General features: G+C 35.2%; 1 protein-coding gene across 1 annotated transcript in view; it reads right to left on the bottom strand.

Annotated features, from left to right (window-relative positions):
• OLFM3 (olfactomedin 3) overlaps positions 1-21,770 on the bottom strand; it is a 208,574-nt gene extending 186,804 nt beyond the window's left edge. The window contains exon 1 of the mRNA XM_032155227.2: positions 21,350-21,770. Within this exon, the coding sequence (XP_032011118.1) occupies positions 21,350-21,418 (69 nt within the window). The 5' untranslated portion in view covers positions 21,419-21,770. The remainder of the gene's footprint in view (positions 1-21,349) is intronic.
• Between the last annotated feature and the right edge of the window lie 822 nt (positions 21,771-22,592).

Genomic DNA, 22,592 nt, shown 5'->3' with positions numbered 1-22,592 from the left:
TTTTCAGTTTTTAAAATATATCCTTTTTTGCAGTGGGTAGAGAAATCTTTAAAACATATGAAATAGTTGGCTGTATTTTTTTAAGGGAACAGGTTTGTTTTGGCAGCTGACTTACAGCCAGTCTTTTCTGCCAAAATATCAACGTTTTCTTGAGGATAAAAATAGTCTCACTGCAGCCAGCAAAATGTCATTTGAAACTATAAGTGACCACTGTCACAGAAAAGGTAAACCACTTACTATTAATGCTTGTAACACAACAAGGAGTACAATGATTTCAGCAGAGACTGCTGTTTCCACACAGCTCAGAGTTATCAAAAGAGATAGCAGAAGTAAGGGGAAGGTAGCAGAATGTAGCCCATTGCACAGAGGCTACTATCTTGAGGAAAGAATATTCAGGAGACACAGGGAGCAACGCAGCATAATACCCACACTCAGAGTTGAAAAGGTCAGGGAAACAAAGAATATGCAAAAATCAAAGAAAGAGCATGAAAGAAAAGCAAAGTAAGAAAGAAACGATGGAAGAAAAAACCAGCAAACTTTTAAGGATTTTCTACAAGTTAACAAAAGCCTAGCTATACTTAAGTGGACATTATTAAATTCTAATGGGAGATTTTAAGCTCTTTGAATAATTAATAAGGACAGAATAGAAAAGAACATAAGATTAAGACATGAAAGTCTCCAAAACACTCCAAAACAATACAGTCAATTTGCAATTGGTGATGTGTGGGTATTTTTGTTATTATTTTAAAATAAATTTACCAAATATATGATTAAATAAATTTTTTTGAGACTGAGTTTCCCTCTGTCTGATTAAATAATTTTAAATTACTCCATTTTGTGTTTAAATCCCATGTAAGGAACTCTGACCTGGTATTATCAGTAGCTGCACTGCATTATATCCAGGTAGACTGTAGTGACCATCTGGTCCCTGGACAGCTGCCCAAGACTGGACAGACTATTGCTGATTTTTAGCTGCACCCATGCCTTTTTCACCAAATGGAGAGGACTTACATAATTGGTAGCCTAAGAAGAGAAAATTACACACAGATACAAATACTAATACAATAATAGAATTAGCTATCAGGCTATAATTGGTATTATTGTTTTTGGTTGTTTCTGTCTTGCTGTGTTTTAGATACTGACAGAAACTATTATCTCATGTACTTCCCATAGTAATCTTATAAGTTCAGCTTCATCTTTTCCCTAAATTTGTATATAAGTAAACTGAGGCTTGTAGAAGTTTATAATTTCTCAAGATTCTACTGCTAATAAGGAGACGCTCAAAAAAATTCATCTCCATATCATGAGTTTTTAACCACTTATGGTAGATTCTGTAAATTAGAAAAATAATTTGAAGTCTTTACCATATGCTGGACTCCAAGAAAGATAACTTTTCCTTTCTTCCCTTCTAAGAATCTAAATTATTCTAAGAATCTCAAAATTCTTAACACATACATTAATAGATTTACTTGGTTTCATAGTAAGGTATATTTTATTAGAAGCAATACAAAGTGAAAAGGTGAGTTATGGGAGTATATATCCCCCTAGCTCATGGACAACTTCAATATTTAAAACCTTTCCTGAATAATTTGCCCTAAACAATGCTTTCAATAAAAATTAGGTGATAGTAAACTAGAAATTTTACCCTCTGGAAATCTCAGTAGTAGTTATATAAACTATGTGTTTTAACAATTTTTCAAAGGTAGAATTAACATCTTTTATTAAAATGGAAGAGTATATAAGCATTTATAATCAAATAAAATGAATTTGGAGATTACAATCAACACTTTTCTCATTTGAAACATTTTCCCCATAGCAGTTGGAGAAACTTTTCACATGATTATTAAAATGGTCATTTTAAATTAATTTTTGAGTTTTTGGAGATATTCTACCTTGTTTAAGAGTTAGAACAAAAAAGTCAAGTTTAGATCTATTTGTATTTCTCTTTTCCTTCAATACTAACTGTGATTATGAATAAATACCAAATGACTCATGAGTACAAAAAGAGTGTAGAGAATTGGAACAAACTAAAATCACAGCATCCGGGAGACCTGACATATGCTCAGCAAAGATTTGTTGGATTAAAATACATTTCAGAATTGGGAGGGACATTAAGGATCACTAGTTAGTACAATTCTATCCTACTTTATGCAAAAGAATTTTTAATACCAGAAGTGATGTTGAAAAGAACAGAGATGATCTGTAAGTGAGTGAAGACAGAATATTTAAAATGGCTTCCTTTCACCTCTCTTTAGTCAACTCTCATGGCAAATCAATGGTTGCTATATTTTTTTTTAATAATTGTGTCCATTATTTATTCCATCAAATATAGCCTTTTATGTTTAGAAGGGTCTTTGTGGTTTCTTTTTTCTCTTTTTGTCTCATGAACATAAACACTTTAACACCATTGCTTCATAAATTAACCTGAAAACATTAAAGTTTATAAAGAGGGGTTAGGGACAGGTAGAGAGTTTATGAAAAATAATATGTTTATACTTTGTTTCTTTCTCACAACATATACTGGAATCATGTAAAGTTGAATAAGATGAACTGAATAAGCAACATCAGGTTACAGATTAGTACATTAGTTACAAGGTAGAACATACAGCATGAGCAATATTTTTTGAAGACTAATTTACTGAAAAATAAGTTACTGTTTATCTTGCATTTACTAAATGCCAGGAAGTGGATTCAGTTCAAAATGTTATGTGATTTAATGTTTATGTAGTCCCTTGAGGGAGGTATTATTTTCCCAATTGTATTATGTAGAAATGTGTGATTTGGAGAGAAGTAACATGCTTCAAGTGAGTCAAGTTTTTTATTGCAATTTCAAACAAGAAAAATTATTTATTATAATTTTGCATCATTTGAACCATATAATAATTCCCACAAAGATTAAAGATAAGATATGGAAAAGAAAAGGTATGAGCTTTCTTAGAGTGAGTGAAATTTTCAGTAGAACTTTAAATTATATGAAAAAATAATTTTAAATTGTTATGTTTATTTAATTGATAGGATAACTTGAAAGTCATCTCATTTAGTTTTTCAGCGAGTTTTAAGAATCTGTTTAAGACAACAGCTCAAATAAAATCTGTAGAGTTATCTTAGGTTATTATGTAATTTAGAATAATAAAGTACATTTAAAAATTATGTAATTTATGCCGTTCACTTACTTTTTCTAGAATTAATGTAATTAGTTTTGATCATTGAGGTTTCACTCTATAGTAGTAACCAGATCAAACTCTTGCTCTTTTACACCAAACATATATATGCTCACACAGACAGGCACTTTAATTTTTTCAATTTCAGATTTATAGCTCAACAACATTGCGGTACTTTATGCGTTCCTTTCATTCTATTATATCAACCCATAGCAAGGGAAATGGGAAGAATGTCACATAGGTCTTTTTTTTTTCTTGCTTTAGTCACATAATACTAAAGTTAACATTTTTCTTCTTTTCTGTTTGTTGGATAATTAGAAAGACATTGTATAATAGATTAAGAGCCATATGTGATCCCTGTCTCCTTAGGCATATGCTAGAGCAGAAATAAATTGCTAAGTATAACAACTGACAAGTTTATTTCCATTAACGTAGTATATTGAAATTAAATTTTATTTTTGGTCTTAGAATTTTTCAAAGGAACAAAAGTGAACCCTATTCTTCTGTATGTCTTGTGGGGGGGCATGCAGAAATAATACATTCTCTTAGACATGGGTTAATTTTTACATTGCTTTGAAGATGTTCCAAGGGAATTTTCAGTGTGGAGTTTTGACTAAATGTTGTTAAAACATACAGTTCCACCTGCTGTCTACTCTGCCCTTCTTTCATAGTTATATCATATCCACCTCTAACACTCAATGGATGAGTCTTCCCTTGAGTAAAATACGACCACTGATATGGTTTGGCTCTGTGTCCCCACCTAAATCTCACCTCGAATTGTAATTCCCATAATCCCCACGTTTCAAGGGTGGGACAAGGTGGAGGTAATTGGATCATGGGGGCGGTTTCTCCCATGCTGTTCTCGTGATAGTGGGTGAGTTCTCATGAGATCTGATGGTTTTATAAGCATCTGGTATTTCCCCTGATTTCACTAACTTCATCCTGCTGCCTTGTGAAAAAGGTACCTGCTTCTTCTTTGCTTTCCACCATGACTGTAAGTTTCCTGAGGCTTCCCCAGCAATGTGGAATGATTTCAGAGAATGTATGGAAATGCCTGGATGTCCAGGCAGAAGCTTGCTGCAGGAGTGGAACCCTCATGGAAAAGCTCTGCTAGGGCAGTACAGAAGGGAAATGTGGGGTTGCAGCCCCACACAGAGTCTCTACTGGGGCACTACCTTGTGGAACTGTGAGAAGAGGGCCACCATCCTTCAGCCCCCAGAATGGTAGATTCCCCAACGGCTTGTACTGTGCACCTGGAAAAGCTGCAGGCACTCAATGCCAGCCCATGAAAGCAGCTGGGAGTGAGGCTGTAGCCTGCAAAGCCACAGGTGTGTAGCTTCCCAAGGCCATGGGAGCCCATCTTTTGCATCAGCATGACCTGGATGTGAGACAGGGAGTCAAAGGTGATTATTTTGGAAGCTTAAGGTTTAATGACTGCCCTTTGGATTTCAGAGTTGTATAGGGCCTGTAGCCCCATTGTTTTGGCCAATTATTCCCATTTGGAATGGGAGAATTTATCCAATGCCTGTACTCTCATTGTATCTAATAGCTAACTTACTTTTGATTTTTATTCTCATAGGCAGAAGGGACTTGCCTTGTCTCAGATGGACTGTGGACTTTTGAGTTAATGCCTGAATGAGTTAAGACTTTGGGGGACTGTCAGGAAGGCCTGATTGGTTTTGAAATATGAAAAGACATGAGATTTGGGAGGGGCCAGGGTGGAATGATATGGTTTGGCTGTGTCCACACCCAAATCTCACCTCAAATTGTAATCCCCATAATCTCCATGTGTCAAGGGTGGGACCAAGTGGAGGTGACTGGATCATGGGGGTGGTGTCCTCCATGGTGTTTTCATGATAGTGAGTGAGTTCTCATGAGCTTTGATGGTTTTATAAGCATCTGGCATTTCCCCTGCTTGCAGTCACTCTGTCCTGCCACCCTGTGAAAAAGGTGCCTGCCTCTCCTTTGCCTTCTGCCATGATTGTAAGTTTTCTGAGGCCTCCCCAACAATGTGGAACTGTGAGTCAATTTAACCTATTTCCTTTATAAATTATCCAGTCTTGGGTATTTCTTCATCACAGTGTGAGAATGGACTAACACAACCACCTAGGGTAAATCTGGCCCAGAGTGAGAGGGAAGGGAGTGATACATCCTCCCACTTTCTATTATAATTTGTGTCGAATGCCCTCCAACTAGTTTATGGCTTTGTGCATTTTCCACATCAGAAGAGAACTGGGCTAACTAAACCTTTTCATAGGGTCAGTGAAAAAAAATAACTAGTTCCTGGAGAAAACTCAGGCTTGTCTTTCAATGTATATGAAAGATTCATTATTGATTTAGTTCAGACTGCAACAAGTGAGGAACTCACAGTCAATCATTAGTGACATTTCCTCATGTCTGTTCATTTCTCTGAAAATGTTTTTCACCTTTTAACTTTTACTGAAATTTGATTCTTCTCTGAACACTCAGCTGCCCCAAAAGAACTCTCAAGCCCTTTGCCACACTTCTCTGTCACTGAGCCTGGCAGTGTGAAAAGCTGTCCTCCTTGCTTCTAATTGCAGTTTTCAGGACATTATTCTTTTCTTCTCCCTACAGATAACTCATCCTCCCTCTCAGCTGCTGACCAGGCTTCCTATTTCACCGAGAAAATGAAAGCAATTACAAGGGAGCTTCCATGCACTCACACACTTTCTTAGCTGAACTTCCAACAGTATGTGTATCATATACTTTATCTTCCCACCTGTTCTAAAGGAAGTCTCTGCACTCCCCTTTTAAAACAAATGTCTCATGTATCATTCCAATCAGCATCATAGTAGAGTGTTATTTCTTCCATTTTAGACATTAATAAAAACAAACATGTCTGATGCCATATTCTCCTCTAGGTATACTTTATTTCTCATTTCTTTTACAGCAAAACCCCTCAGAATTCTCCAGTTTCATGGGCTTAAATACTGGCTGCACACTAGTGATTCTCAAAATGATATCTTCAGTTCAGACATCTCCCCTGAACTTCAAATAACAGCTGCCTACTCTATAATTCCACTTGGATGTCTCATAAATATTTCAAACTTACTTACATGTTCAAAATCAAACTCCTGATCTTCTCTCTCATCTACCAAAATTTCCCATCTTAAGAAACATATTCCCTTCCAGTTGGGAAAATTTGGGGCATTATTTGGCTCAAGCCAAAAAATTTGGAGTCATCCATGACTCTTCCCTGTTATCTAATGTCAACATACCAACCCATTACACATGATTTGAACTTTTGCCTCAATTTTAGCATTATGATGGAGTTTTATTGTATTTATAGAATGAATAAAATAAAGAAAGGATATGAAGAAGGAATAAAGGAAGGAAGCAGGAAAGGGAAGAAGGAAGGAAAGAAATGGAAAAATAAGAAAGATATGAGTAAAAGAATTACTCTTAGCCCAAGATGAATAAACATTGAAAAAACATTGATCATTAGAATCTGAAAGCAAAATGACTAAAATGTTTTAGGTTAGGCTAAATTGAAGGCCAGTTTAATCAAGCCAGAGTCATCTATAGTAGAAGATTCTTTATTTGGGGGAAACCTCCCCAACAACAGACTTATTATAAAAGAATTTATAAATATTTAAATAATTGATTAATATGCATGTGTGGTGATGGTGATGCAATCTACAGTGCAAAGAATCTCCACTTATGATTATCATAGGGTCCAATCGGCATAATTACAACAAGCAGAGACAATCACAATGAAATCATGGAGACTTTGAGGTAAGATATGAATTGGGATTCTTCTTAGTAATTTTTGTTTAGATGATTAAAATAAATAGATTGTCCATAGCTAGCTAGGTAGGTTAACACAGACAGAGATAGGAAAATAAAGATAGAGAATATAGAGACACTTAGGTTTTTTTTAATGTATTACTACTGTGATGGTTTATTTTATGTGTTAACTTGACGAGGCTATGGAGTTCCCAGATATTTGAACAACGAATATTTTGCATGCATATGTGAAGTTGCTTCCAAAGGAGATTAAAATTTGAATTGGTAGGCTAAGTAAAGTAAATTAACTTCCCTAATGTGTGGGCCTCTTCCAATCTGGTGCAGGCCTGCATAGAACAATAAGCCTGAGCAGAAGAGAACTGCTCCTTCCTGACTGCTTTTGAGCTTGGCTATCCATTTTTTCCTGCATTCATACTTGAGCTGGAACATTGGCTCTTCCTGGTTCTTCATCCTCCAGAACATCTGATTACAACTATACCCTCTCCTTGGTGTCTAGCTTGCTAAATGAAGCTCTGGGACTTATCTGCCTACAAAATCATGTGAGCCAATTTCTTATAATGAGTCTCACTCTCTGTCTCTGTCTTTCTTTGTTTCTACACACACACACACACACACACACACACACACACACAAATTTATATATTGATTGTTTCTCAGGAGAACCCCGAATAGTACAGCTAAATTGTATGTTTTTAAATTCTATCTTTCACCTTGTTTGGAGTTAAGATAACTAAATTCCAGAAATATTTTTAATCTGGTACAGGTTAAGTCCTGAAATGTTTGGATAATTATATTTTTTATCATTTTAATGCCATCAGTGGCTCTCTTTCTTTTACATCTTCATCAGCCTCTTTTGCATCTCACATAATTAAGGATAAGGAAAACTCAAGTCATGTAAAAAAGCTCTTCAGTGCTTCACAGCCTTGTACATCTCTTTGACTTCATACATGCTGTTGCCATTTACTGGAATATCTTTTGATTCTTCATTGCCTAGTTAACCTTTCTTTAAGGATTCCTGTCCCCAGGGAACTCTCTTCTATCCTGCATTCTGCTATAAGTCCCCCACTCTCAACCCTGCCACATTCTCTCCTTGTGTTTTATACAGGTTTCTGTTATGGGACATGTCATCCAGTACTATAATTATTAATAAAAATCTTTGAGTCCTCCAGTAAAAAATGTTAAGCACTTTAGAAGGGTAGAAACTGTATCTTTATAAACATGTTTTATGTCCAACTCCTAAACTAGTGCCAGTTGTATTTATTGAAAAAGTAGTTACCACATAAATGCCAATAGTCCAGTCTATCCCATGTGATAATTTAGAACACTGAGAATCTTTAATATCTGAACTAATTATATTCTTCTTTAATAATTTTCTTTATAAATTTTCTTAAACCTAAAAGCAATTCTCAATTATTTGCAATTAAATAAGCAAACTATACAACACATTTTTTTTCTCAATTGCACATGAAAGAGGAAATCCTGTGTCACTAGGCAATCATCATTTATTTTTCTGTTCTTTATGAAATATGCATTGGTTTTCTAAACAAAATTGCTTTCATTGGAAGACTTGCCAGTGCCTTTGGTAGCTCACATTTTGACTGATGACAGCGAGGGAGAAGGAAAAAATTGAATCATAGTCATCATTGTATTGAATGACGGGTAGCCTGCGGCTCACACCTGTAATCCCAGCACCATGGGAGGCCAAAGTGGGCAGATCACTTGAGGTCAGCAGTTGAGGCCAGCCTGGGCAACATGGCAAAACCGCGGCTCTACAAAAATTAGCTGAGCGTGGTGCTGTATGCTTGTAATGCCAGCTATTTGGAAGGCTGAGGCCCAGAATCGTCTGAGCCTGGGAGGCAGAGGTTGCAGTGAGCCGAGATGACACCACTGCACTCTAGCCTGCGCAACAAAAGGACAAACGCAAGACTCTGTCTCAAAAAAAAAAAAAAAAAAAAAAAAAAAAAGTTTTTAAATAGCAGGTGAGATTCTATGGGCAGATTTTTACCTAACAACAAAATGATTTATTTTTTATATTACAAATGTCAACCAGGGAAAACCTAAACTTATCATGCAATTCAATTAGGGCTATGTGTAATCCAATTAAAGCCTTCTTCAATAAGCAGTGCTTTGTCGCCCAGACTGGAGTGCAGAGGCGCCATCTTGGCTCACTGCACCTCCGCCTCCCAGGGTTCTAGCAATTCTCCTGCCTCAGCATCCGAAGTAGCTGGAACTACAGGCGTCTGCCGCCATGCCCAGCTAATTTTTTTGTATTTTTAGTAGAGACGGAGTTTCACCATGTTGGCTAGGCTGGTCTCAAACTCCTGACCTCAGGTGATCCACCCACCTAGGCCTCCCAAAGTGCTGGGATTACAGGCTTGAGCTACTGTGGCCAGCTGCAATTTTTCATTTCTATATTATCTATCTTCTTTTATAATATTTAGACCACACTGTAATTTATGTCTATGGTCTTTCTAATTTTCATATTCACAAGCATAGACTTTAGCATTATTTGGCTGATTGTTTGCTTGTACACATTAATAAGGTAATTACCAATTATTACTAATATATATAAGCCAATGTATTAGTTTCTATTGTTGCTGTAACAAATTACCACAAACCTAATGGTTTAGAACAACACAAATTTATTACAGTTCTGGCAGACAAAAACCTGAAGAGTCTTAGGAGCTTAAAATCAAACTGTCAGCAGGGCTGCATTCCTTTCTAAAGGGTCTCTGGAAGCATCCATTTCTTTTGGCTTTCCAGCTTCTAGAGGCAGCCTGCATGTGTTGGTTTGTGCATCCTTTCCCCATTTTAAAAGGGCATCTCCCCAATCTCTGCTTTTGTCATCCTTGCTTCTTTTTCTGATTCTGGGCCTCCAGTCTTCCTCTTAAAAGGACCATTTTGATTATATTGAGCCTACCCAGAAAATCCAGCATCATATTCTTATCTCAAGATCCTTACTTTAGTCACATCTACAAATTCCGTTTGGTCATGTAAGTTAACATATGCACAGGTTTTGTGAATTAGAATGCAGACATCTTTGGAAGGATATTATTTTGTCTACCACAGTCAATATACAATTTTTATTATATTTTGCCAAAAAACCATAACACAGTAGCAGTAAATATCATTAGAAGGTGTAACTCAATATAAAAAGAAACTTTCTCATAATTATTTCTTATTAAAAATAAACCCAATTTCTTGAATACTGTTCTACTCCCCACTATTGGAAACATATAGACAGAAGCTAGATAACCATCCACCAGTTCTCTTATAGATTTGAAATAGAGGATCTCTCTATTTTCTTATAATTTTAGCCATCTCTTTTGCTTTAACTTTCATAAGATAAAGACAGTAGAAACACAAGGTCATTTACTCATTTATCTTTCAATTAAATTTGCAAAAACTAATGGAAGGGAAGATACAGAATAAATGTTAAATAAGCCATAGTGCTTGGGATGTGAAATCAGCTTATATATTTTTGTACTTAATTTTGTGTGTGTGTCACACAATGAATTGCAGTGATTTTTCTCCAAGACTTTAATTCTGATTTTCAGCAAAATGAAAGCAATATACATTTTTACCTTTAATTTAATCAATTTGAGAGGCTATGAGCAGAAGTAAAAAGAATGAACAAACGATGAACTACATTTTTTTTTTTTTTTTTTTTTTTGAGACGGAATCTCGCTCTGTCCCCCAGGCCAGAGTGCAGTGGCGTGATCTCCGCTCACTGCAAGCTCCGCCTCCCGGGTTCACGCCATTCTCCTGCCTCAGCCTCCCGAGTAGCTGGAACTACAGGCGCATGCTGCCACGCCCGGCTAATTTTTTGTATTTTTAGTAGAGACGGGATTTCACAGTGTTAGCCAGGATGGTCTCGATCTCCTGACCTCGTGATCCACCCGCCTCGGCCTCCCAAAGTGCTGGGATTACAGGCGTGAGCCACTGCGCCCGGCCTGAACTACATTTTTGAGAGATTGATGTGCCCCATTTTAGGATGACCTACCAGAAGTATAAGAGCATTTGGTGGTTCAACATACTCATCTTGTACATGAGGAAATGGAAATCACAAAACTTTAGTGACTTGCCAGGGCCATACAAGTAGATAATTACAGAGCTGTTATAAGGTCCCTGCTTTTCTAACTCCTAATTTGGTACTCTGTCCACAATACTATAAACTTTTCAATATCCTATTTAGTATATGATTTTCTTCGATTTGGTATGATTTGTCTTTTCCCTAATCTCCATTTTGTATGCTAAATTAATATTATTTAGGTTGAGTCTCTTGAGAGGGAAATAAGATCTTTTCCAATATCATTATGTACAAATAGACAAAATGCAGTCAAGCTTGTTTCCTCTTTCTCTGCAAAGTTAAGATGTAAGTAGGGAAAGAAAAAGGAGCTTAATGATGTTTTCTTGCCTTTTCCTTTCTTCTATTTATTCTTTCTAAGAAATATTAAGATTAGTTGAACTAAGAAGATCTTGTTCCAAAGTTGAGTGCCAGCAGTAATAGAAGGGTAACTAGGTCTCATATTAATTAATATAATCATTCTCTGTGTGGGGGTTGGGGGGTGTAGGAAGCAATAAAGTTAACTGAAATATTTAAATACATATTGACAAATGAATCATCATCTATAACAACTTAAACGATCCCTGATATGTAAACAAATAGCTTTCCTCACTGTTTTCCTTTTAACTGTATTTGAATGTGCTCACCTCCATGCTACATATAAACTCATTTGTAATTTTATCACTTAAAGTCTCATTTTATTTTTGTTTTAGAACAAATATTTAGATATGGAGTCTTACCTTGATTTGACCGACAAGGAGGTTGTGAAGCTTTGGCATCAATGAGGGGTGCAATGAATAAATAATGAATTAATTCCATTCACTTGATTCCTTACCCTCAAATGTCTTCTGCTCGGTTTGGGGTCATTATATTACAATAGCTATCTCTTCAGCATAAGCTTCGCATTACTCTTTTTACATTTCCTTCTGCGTAGACCTTGAGTACTTTAAGATCAATCAAATTAAAGTCAGTTTATTCTCTGTTTCTAGTACCCAACTTATAAAGAGTAGAATATATCTGTAGCATCTATAAATAATAAGTATAATAAGAGGTCTTTAGAGAGCCTTGAGCCAAATAATATTTCGGTTTGTTTTTACTGCAATGATATGTATGAAGATTTCATTATGACACAAAACTTACGTACGTGTAAAAATAATGACTCTTGGTCCTGATTCCAGATAAATAATTCCCGATGCAGCCATAAATGTAGATCACTCCCAGAAGAGATGGCATCTTTTGTAAGTCATATTTTACCAGTGACATTTTGGTGCTAGTTAATCAATATTTCCAGTACTGATTCTCTATTTGAAGAAATCCTGCCATCTGGAATTGGTCCCTCTAGTAATATTATTTAAATCATCAAGGGGCAATGCTTCTTAATCACCTTCAACTTAGTTGGAAAAATTGATAGGCTTGTCTATTCAATTTATGTCCTCCCTTTGGGGTTATATAGATATCTGTTTATTTGTAATATGTAAGCAACTTTATTACTGACATTTTTTCCAGAGCATTTTAACCTACAAAGTTAATCATACAAAATATTTAATTTCTGATACTATTTAGAAGTTATAATTCAGATGAATCTGACTCCACTATACTTATATTTGTTTTTAATCATTAAAAATTATTCTTAATGGTGGTGCTATGTCCTTAGAATAATGTAGTAGAAAAATGGAGGCAATATGGCTTTTCTTTATATGGCGCAGTACCATTATAAGTGTATATACTAAGATAATAATTTAAACAGAACCTTTAGATACTTTAAAAAAAAGTCAGCCTTTAAAAAGAGTTGGAAAAATATAGGTAATATACGAATTTATCAAATAAAGCTAAGACATTACATACAGTAAAAGTAGTCAAAACAACATGTACACATTAATGAAATGTTTGGACTTATAAGTGCATGCAAATGAAATGGACACTAAGAGGATATACTAACTTTGCCACCAAGCATCATGAAACACAGGTAACTCACAGGAGTATTAAGTTTGTAGCAATCTAGAGAGCTACTACAAGTCAAAAATAGCACTGAGGATAGTGGGGTGTGCAGGAAATTAATAGGAAATTTAAGGAAACATAATTTTTGGCGTAAGTCAAGATAAGTAACCTGGCATGAGTTCTAAGTCTTTAAAGGTTCTTAAACTCAGTCTTACTTCCTTGCCTCAGTATCTTGTCTGATGGAAAAATGGATCAAAAACATAGATTATATTCATGCATCATTTAACCCAGGATTTCAAGTTTATTAGATGTTCCTTGACTTATTTATTCTTCATATATTCATTTTTTCATGTAAAAAAATACTTATAAATATCTTATATCAATAAGACACTGTGCTAGCTGCTAGATAGGAAAGAATATGATAGTGCCCAAAACACTGAACCTGCCCTTATAATTTATTAGAAGGGATAAAATATAATAAATGAATACATTACAATTTAGTAAGAGAGATACAATAAAATAACTACTAATAAAGCAAGAAAAGTATGTGTACACTAAATACTATTTCAAAAAAAAGTGATTAGAAATTGTTTTGCAAATTTGGGGTAGGGAGGAAATTGAATTCAACTTTTGTTCATGAACAACTATTCTGTGTCAGACACAGTACCTGTAGCTAAAGATACAAATATAAATAAAGCATCATTATTTTCTTCTAGGAGTTCTTACTTTATCAGGATTATCTACTCTTGGGGTACAAGGAATGTCGGGGAAGAATTTATGGGAAAACTGGTATTTGAGTTGCATCCTAAAATATAGGTAAAATTTTGACATATGGAGAAAAGGGAAAAAAGCTTTCCAGGGAGAGGCAAAACCATGAATACAACAGCATCTGCAATCTTCTCTCTGAACTTATTTTTATACTTCTGAAGGCTTGGTATGAAAATAACAGAAGGCATAGCTCTGTGATAGATGCTTTACAACACCTTGTTTTTAAAGCAAAAAAGAATCAATGTTCTTGGAAAAATCAATTTTTTATTATTTCAGCAACATTTTTGAATGTTGCCATTGAAATTACCTGGCACTGTAGATAGAGATGGTCTTATGCTCTTTCTGTATTTTAGATTCCCCCAGATAATCTGCAACCTCTTATAGAAAGCAACAGAGATAAATTAAACCTCATTATGGTATGGTGTGCAAGTATTTTTAAACATTTTTAAAATAATAGTTGTTCATGAATGGGGTCTATTCTAGATATTACATATTTGCTTTTGTATTTTTTTTACCCTTCATATTATTTACATGTGTTGAGTATAGAAAAGAAAAAAATTAACTCATGAGCTACTGATGTGGATTTGCTACTGGGTGAGTAACATCAGCAGAAATATTACAATAGCTAATTGAGGGTCAAGGTCTTTTGAAAAACTCTCTAGAAGTCTCTACTGAGAAGAGCAAGAAGATCAATATAAGCAGAAGGACAGAGAGCAATCTGAGAGAGAGTAAAGAAATTATATTCCTAAATGTGGTCTTTTCTCCATGACCCTCTGCCTTGATTGAGTAACTTGAGAAAATCCCTTTTCTGACCTTCCCTCCTTAATATTATTTTTGAATATTAAAGAGAATTTAAACTACTTTCTCATTATCATAGTTTGCGAAGACATAAGAAGTCCATACTGTGCACACTGGCAATAAAAACAGTTTTATCTGTTGGTAGATTCTTTGGTTAAATATATCTTTCCCCTCTGTGATCTCTTCTCCATGATTAGTTTAAAAGTTCTTTTCTTGATGCAGTTGGGCTTTGATGTTATGAAGCCACTCTTCATGTTTTACATTTTTTCCTAAGAAACTTGTAAAATGTGCCTTTTTGGATATAATTATGATGTAAACTTGTAAGGTGACAAGTTTAAATTGGAGCTTTGACCAAAATGATGGGCTGGTTTTGAGAAGCTATGCTGATAACTTTGTACAATATTCATTTTTCACAAAGCTGAGAAGAGGAAACAGCAAGAGTGAAGGAACATGATAAGCCTTTTTTATTATTAGGAGTCCTTAATATATGGTCCACAATAGACTTTAGATTTGGTTATAGGTTGATTGATGTAAGTGGAATATTTGCACTAAATTTTATGTTTTAAAATATGTTTTCACATATATTACTATCATAAATAATTGTATAAGTTCCATTGCTGTTATATTATTTCATTGTTATGAAAACTGAGCTTCAGACATGTTAACTCACTATTGAAAAGTTGTACTATTAGAGCTGAAAGCCACTTCTTATTTCATGTCCAGCTTCTGTTTTTACACTGATTTGGAAGTACAAAATTTAAAAGTGTATTTAAAATATTGTCATAACAGCATTAGTTTCATTAAAAATGTACTTTATGGTGGCCGGGTGCAGTGGCTCATGCCTGTAATCCCAGCACTTTGGGAGGCTGAGGCGGGCAGATCACGAGGTCAGGAAATCGAGACCATCCTGGCTAACACGGTGAGACTCCGTCTCTACTAAAAATACAAAAATCTTAGCCGAGCGTGGTGGCGGGCACCTGTGGTCCCAGCTGCTCGGGAGGCTGAGGCAGGAGAATGGCATGAACCCAGGAGGCAGAGCTTGCAGTGAGTCGAGATTGTGCCATTGCACTCCAGCCTGGGCGACATAGCGAGACTCTGTCAAAAAATCAAAACAAAACAAAACGAAACATATATATATATATATACACACACACTTCGTGGTTTTTGATTGGTAAGCGGGCATAGACTGAGTAGATTAATGACCAGTGTTAGGTGAACTAAAATGCTCAAGGACCACCATTTCAACATTATATTATAGATTTAAACCAGGGTAATGAGTGTTTACATAGCTTTGATATTGTCCTAATACTTGAATGCTATCGGGAAATAATTTCACTCAGATATATGGAAATGTACAGATAATCCCAGTGATTCACTGTAATTAATTTCACATAACCTACCAAGACAACAGTCTGGTTTTGTATCTTTCCCTAGTTTCACTACTGCCAATTAAGTTGTGTTTTGTACTTTTAAGTAAATTGATGTTTAATTAATACTTAAGTAAATCAGATGCAAAGTCTTAGTTTCTAAGCTGAAGGTTTATCCAGTCTCACTTTTTCCTTTATACATTTTCTTAGCACAAAAATTGAAGCTTTAAAAATAATTTCCAGTCTAAAATCCTTAAGGATGTGTCTGCCTAGAAGAGTCGGCAACAGAATATGTGCTACCTTTTATATGTAGCCTTCCCAAATAACCTTTCACATCTCTTTAATACATCCAGTAATTCTTTTCATATGGAAAACAAGTTTTTACTTTACATTTCCCTAGATGATTTTCAGTTAAATAAAATATTTATGGCTGAAGTATGTTCATGTTGGTTTTCAGACATACTAGATTAATGAATGATCTCTTCAGGGGAGCAATGTTTGATAAGTGAATGGATTGAAGCCTGAGTATATGGATTGTGTATATGAATACAGGAGGGAAGCAGAGTGGTGAGGTGGAAAGTAGAAAATTGAAGGCTTTAAATGCGAAACCAAGAAGATGAAAACTGTGTGATATTATCCGGGGAGGCTCATCCTCAGGTTTCACAAAGTTTATGATATTACTAACTAGACTCTACAAAAGAATTGGTTAATTTTTGATAAATGGTCAAATATTATTAAAAATTCATTCTAGAGTTTAACAAAGTTTTCAGAACATCTAGGCTCCTCATTCTATAGGTATGGGCATCAAAATCGCAGCTTCCCCAAAGTCACATCTATGTATATCATCAGTAGAAGAGGTAGGGTCTAGAAATGAAGGACCTTGAATCCCCTGTGTTTCTCCCACTTGTGCTGCTTTCCCTCCCAACAGAGCATCGATCATCACAATAGCCACTTTGTAAAGAGAATAGTTGCAAAGCTATAAGCAGTAAGAATTTTAAAAGAAAAATGAAGAAAGGTGATACCATTTAACTGTTTCTAGTTGCCAAGAGAAAGATTGAGAAAGAATATTTACTTCTTCCACAGTAAAAGTTTAATTAGGTTAAGGAAGATGAGACCAGGAAGCTATTTGCTCCTTCAAAATATAGACAAGCTGCCTTGAACTCTTCAGTTTTTGCCATATCAGGCTTTACTGGTGCATAATTACAGGTCCTTGCCAAATGTCATCAATCCATATTTTCTGTTCTAATTTAAGTTGATCCTGTTATGAAGAGGATGTCTCTAGTGCACAGGAGAAACAGGAAAAGACAGATTTTTAAGGCAAATTTTAAAGCAAGTAGTAATCTCAGTTTATTTCTCTTGCTTTTTTTTTTTTTTGCTTTTTCTCAGTTTCATTTAAAAATAGTAAGAACAAGAACTTTGATTAGATTTATGTATGAAAGCTACCCTTAGGCAATTTGTCTGATTATTTTCTTTAGCAATATCAAAATATGAAGGTTGTTATGGTATATTACATTATGAAACATTCAACAATATAGTTATTAAAATATTCCTACTTCTCATCATGCTTATAGGGCTTTAAAGCAATTACGTTATTTAGGGCAAGAGATCTAATTGCCTGGGTTGCCTTGGACAGAAACCACAGTTTGATGATGGAGATTATTGCTGAATCATTGTTATATTTTATGTCTGTAGTATGAGAAAGTATCATGAAGATAAGTTTAACATATTTCTACATAAGAAGATAGTAAATGTTTCCTCAAACTCAGCACAGTTCCCCTGATAGGGCATTTTCTGATATATTTATGAGACAAGTATGACTCATCTAAAGTTTAGCAGTCACAGTGGTGTGCAGATATGGCCATGTCACCTCTTTTTAACTGTTCCCCAAGTATCTAGCTGGCTCCAGTGTCAATGTTGTGTTTGAAACCTGCACAGTTGTATTTATATCCTCCTATCTTTATAGTTCAGAGCAGAGAAATTCATGGTTCTGATTCACAGGGATTACTGTTTTGTTACAATGTTCAAATAATGGTCCGCTAAAAATCTTCCTGCAACAGAAAGAAGTCCACTCTTCTACTATCAAGGTCATTACTGAAATCAATGCCTTCAGTTTAAAAGCACAGAGATGCCATCTAGCAGCCGCCCTCAGAAATTCCCTACACAGAAATCGTTCTTTCCCTATAAAATTGAGCAACAACTGAATTCCTACAAGCTTTCAGTGTTTGAAATTTTGCTTATAGAATGATGATTCGGCATGTTGTCTATAATTCCAACACTCCATTACAAATGAAATTAATTGACATCTCTTAAAATAGGCAGTGATGTACATCTGAGTTTTTCTAAAAAGAACTGGAAACTTACTAATTATACTTTAATTAATAAAAAGTATTTCAAACAAATTTCCTAAAAGAAAAATTCATCATCTGTTCCTACAAAAATACAAATAATTAATTAGTGTGAATTGCCTTCCTTTGTTGGAAGAGAATACCAATCTTGCCAATTTTTTGAGACAGTAAATGAGAGAAAAGAAACTAAGTACATGCTGAAACTAAGCTCAGTCTATGAACAATGAATCTTGGCCATTTTTAAAAATCTAAAAACAATATTGACTTTCAAGTAACTTATCTTACCATAAGATGGCGATACTTAAGCACTTTATAAAATGCCATATAAGACCTGTAAGCTTCAGCGACAGAAAAAAAAAAAAAAAAAAAAAAAGACACACAGCATTATAAATGTAAACATTATATAGTCTTCCATGAAATAGAATTAGCACTGTTGTTAGAAAACCCAGTTGTCTTCAGGTAAATTAATATATAAGAAGTGCTTTCTAAGATGTAGATTTCCAGTATTTGATATATGTAAAGTCCTGTACCTAAAAAAATCTATTCAATTTTAAGAGCTCTCCCATTTTGCCAGTTTGTTTATCCATGTGAGATATACATATATATCTATATAAAATAAACAGAAAGTATAACAATATAAAATAATACTTAAAATTATTTGAAAATTTGATTATGACATATATCACTCCTAATGTATTAGTATGTAAAAAAGCAGTTGGTTAGCATTTCTGTTCATTTAAGTGTTATCGCAAATTATTTCTTATTTGTCCAAAAACTGTATTTTTTGTAGTACTATATTATTGGATTTTTAATTTTAATTTCACCACATATAATTTGCTTTATGAATCCTGACTTTTAAAATCTAAGCCCTTAAGTAACTAGTAGGATAAAAAATAAAATTTTACAAACTTCTTAGTTTATAACCTGGTTGACAATTCTTTTGAGGACGCAATGGTGCCATCTGTAATTTTTTGGGGGTAGCAATATAAATATATATTATATAAATATATAATATTAATATAAAAGTAGCTTCTCTTCATTTTTTAAAGCAATGTTTTGTCTAAAAGTCCTAAAACTTTTACAACATTAAAATTACTTGTTTTGAAAGTTTTAATATTCTCTGTAATGTCTATGATATAGAACAAATATCGTCTTTTGAAAAAAATCATCTTTTGTTCTTTGCACACTGTATTGCAGTATGTGGAAGCTGAGAAGGACAGTTTGAAAAGTTAATGTATGCCTTCCCTGGATTTTTCAGCTCATTTGTAGCAAATATCCACAGCTCATTCTGAAGAAAGTAAAAAGTTTTATAGCATTAAATACACACAAATAAACTCACCAAAACTAGAAAAGATTATATTGGCCAAAGATGCATTGCTTATTTTAAAAATGTCTTCATATTTAACAGAAAATTATCTATATATTTAATTTTGGAAAGAAAGGGGTGCAAGCAGTAAAGATATTTATGCATCAAAGATAACAGACAAATAAATCACATACAAAATTGTTAATGAAGCTCTACATTTCTGAATTTATTTTAAAGAAAAATAAAACTCACTTTAAGTCAAGTGACTTTTTCTGCAGTAACTTAGTGATGATTAACTTTGCTTTTAAAAAATGTTTTATCAAGAATATTCCCAAATCATATGGAATGTCTTCATAAGTTTTAAACAATATCATATAAAAAGAGTGGCAGTGGATAGAATGTGTCACTACAGGGTGCAGAGGCAAGAAGAAAAAGAAAATTAAATATAAAAACAAAATCAACACTTTTTCCTAAGTGTAAAATGCTTTAAAGCTACACCTTAGTATATAAAATATGCCTTTAAGATTATTAAGATGACATTCACACAGTGTGAAGTGTTTTCATCAATAATACCAGCACAGTCAAAGCTTTAAAATAAAATGAGTTTATTCTCATCAGGTCCTTCTAAATATGAAAGAGTACAGAAATAATTACAAATATATAAGACATGATTCTAAGTTTTAACTGTATACTATATTGGGCCTACAAATATCACAATCACAGTATTAAATTATGCTTGGTTACATCTTAGTTCTATTCAGTAATGAAAGGAAACTTAATTTGTCTGCACTACACACATGATGTAAAGCTTTAAAAATAACTTTATAATATTCCAAAATATAGCTTGTATTAGTTTTATAACATGGAATCATTCTTCCTATAATGTCAAATTGCTGTTGGCCAGTTAAATAAGTAAAATAATAAATTGTATCTCTTACTCTTTTTCACCAGGTGGCTTATCTCTTATTCCCTGTCATTATGATTTTCTTAGAAGGCTGAAGCTTTCAAATTATCTCACTTTGTCATCAAGACTTTTCTCAGACATCGTTGAAAATATTTGTCCATATTTCCCTGTCTTTTTATCAAAGGAGTTTAGCGTTCACTTTCATTGCCAGTACTAGGTAATTTTCAGAGTTCAACGTCTATGAGCTCACTCATCCTTCCTATTGCCCTCCTTAGTTTGTTAAGGTTCTCACTTCCTGTTTCTTAATACTGATAATCAGAACTTCCTCAGTGCCCCCTAATTTTCTTAATGAAAAGGAAGAAACAAACACAGCTCCTTTCACCAACGCCTCTCAGCCACGGCAGAGAGTATAGCTGTGCTGCTCTGCCATGTGTTTTACAAGCAGCATCCCAAATGTTTTGGACACAAACCGCAGCACGTCTGCGATGGGAGTATTATTGACCAGGATCAGCTGGAAAACGCTTCCATGCTTTCAACAAAGAAACGGTTCACCATGTCCTAATACATGTTTATAAATTGCATTGTTTCTACTGCAAACTCCTTTGCATTACCCGTCCGACTTCAAAAGAGAGCATTAAGCAGTTGGACATGGAATAAGCTAAATTCCCCGGAGAGCCGCCTTGCCCGCTGCCCATGCACATTATATTTTCTCCTAGTCCCTCCCCCGGCGCAGTAGGACTCTACCTTGAGGAGCTATTCCTCCGGTAGTTCACCTTGTTATCTTCCAAGCAGTGGGGATACGCCAGGCACCATAAGGTAGCTGAAAGAGCTGTCTCTCGTCCCGTTTTTGCATATTTATTTGCATTTCTGTTAGGTTTGTTACATATTGCACATTTATTTCAAACAAGATTCAAAATATTGTTCATACCTTGGAAGGATCTAATCCGGCAAGCAAAGACAGCAGCAGGAGGTTGAGAAGGTTGGACGTCGCCTGCATTCTGATCTGGGTTTTTGCCCCTCTTTACTCTCTTTTATGTAGGCACTCCACTCACTGCAGAGACCTTTCCCTCGTCAGTTGCACTTTCTGCCTGCCAGTCAGAGCAGAGTGGAAGCAGAGGCGGCGGCAGCAGCAGTAGCAATAACAGCAGTAGCAATAACAGCAGCAGCGGCAGCGGCAGCAGCCGCCCTGGGGGGCGATCATTCCGCAGGCATTCTCAGAGCTAGGAGTCCGGGAGCTCAAGAGAGTGGGTTGGGCTGCAGTGGGCGCTGGCCGCGGTGCTGAAGCGCCTCCAACCCGCGCGCCCCAGTTTACCCTCTCCCCCGCTGCTATATAGCCAGCCCACCTCAAAAGTTTTGACCCAAAGAATAGATAAAGGGAGTAACTGCTGAGAGAAGTGTGGAGACCTGGACAACGGATATGACATCACTACAGCTCCTGGGGGTTTCGGGGGCATATTTTGCAGGGAATTTGTTAACCAAACAAGGATTGACTCTCGTGCTCCAGTTCAGCATTTGCCGGCAACTTGAGCTGCAGAGAAGTAAAGAGTCAGCTAAATACAGGATTATGAAACAAATAGTGCACTAGAACCTTCTGCTGTCATTGACAGAGGACTTGATATTGTATTTAGTGCTTTAAACAAAGTTTGCAGTGCAGACTATCAGTGTGTGTTTGTCATCCAAGGCACACGATTTTCAGCTGTTATTGATAGATGAATGTGGTAATTTATAGATATGTACAGTCATTTATGAATAGCTTATTAAAATTATATGTTTTGGTTAGGTATTAGTGTATCTAGGGATTTTGGTCATCTAAAAACACTATGCATAAGCAAATAAAGAGACTTATATTCTTCTTCTAGTTATAAATGGTATATTCCATTAGTGATCCCCCAACTGAAATATCCCCCCCATATGCACAGCCATACCTGGAAATACAGTTTTTCTATCAGTCTGACTTGTGTTTTTACTTGAGGAAGAATTCACTGATTGATAGATGGGTAGCGGGATGGGAAGAGTTTATTTCTAAGCTTTCAAACACTTCTGTAATCTAGGGCTCAAGAAAAGGCAGAATAGCTGCTTCACAAGAGCAAAGAAAGGGTAAATGGCAAATTCTCTTACCCTGCATCATTCAACCTTACTGGAGCAATTTCATTTCTTTGAATATAGAAAAA

Source organism: Hylobates moloch, unplaced genomic scaffold, assembly GCF_009828535.3.
Source record: "Hylobates moloch isolate HMO894 unplaced genomic scaffold, HMol_V3 SCAFFOLD_5, whole genome shotgun sequence".
NCBI lineage: Eukaryota > Metazoa > Chordata > Mammalia > Primates > Hylobatidae > Hylobates > Hylobates moloch.
The sequence above is the reverse complement of the archived record's forward strand: the minus strand, read 5'-3'. Positions and strand labels throughout refer to the sequence as shown.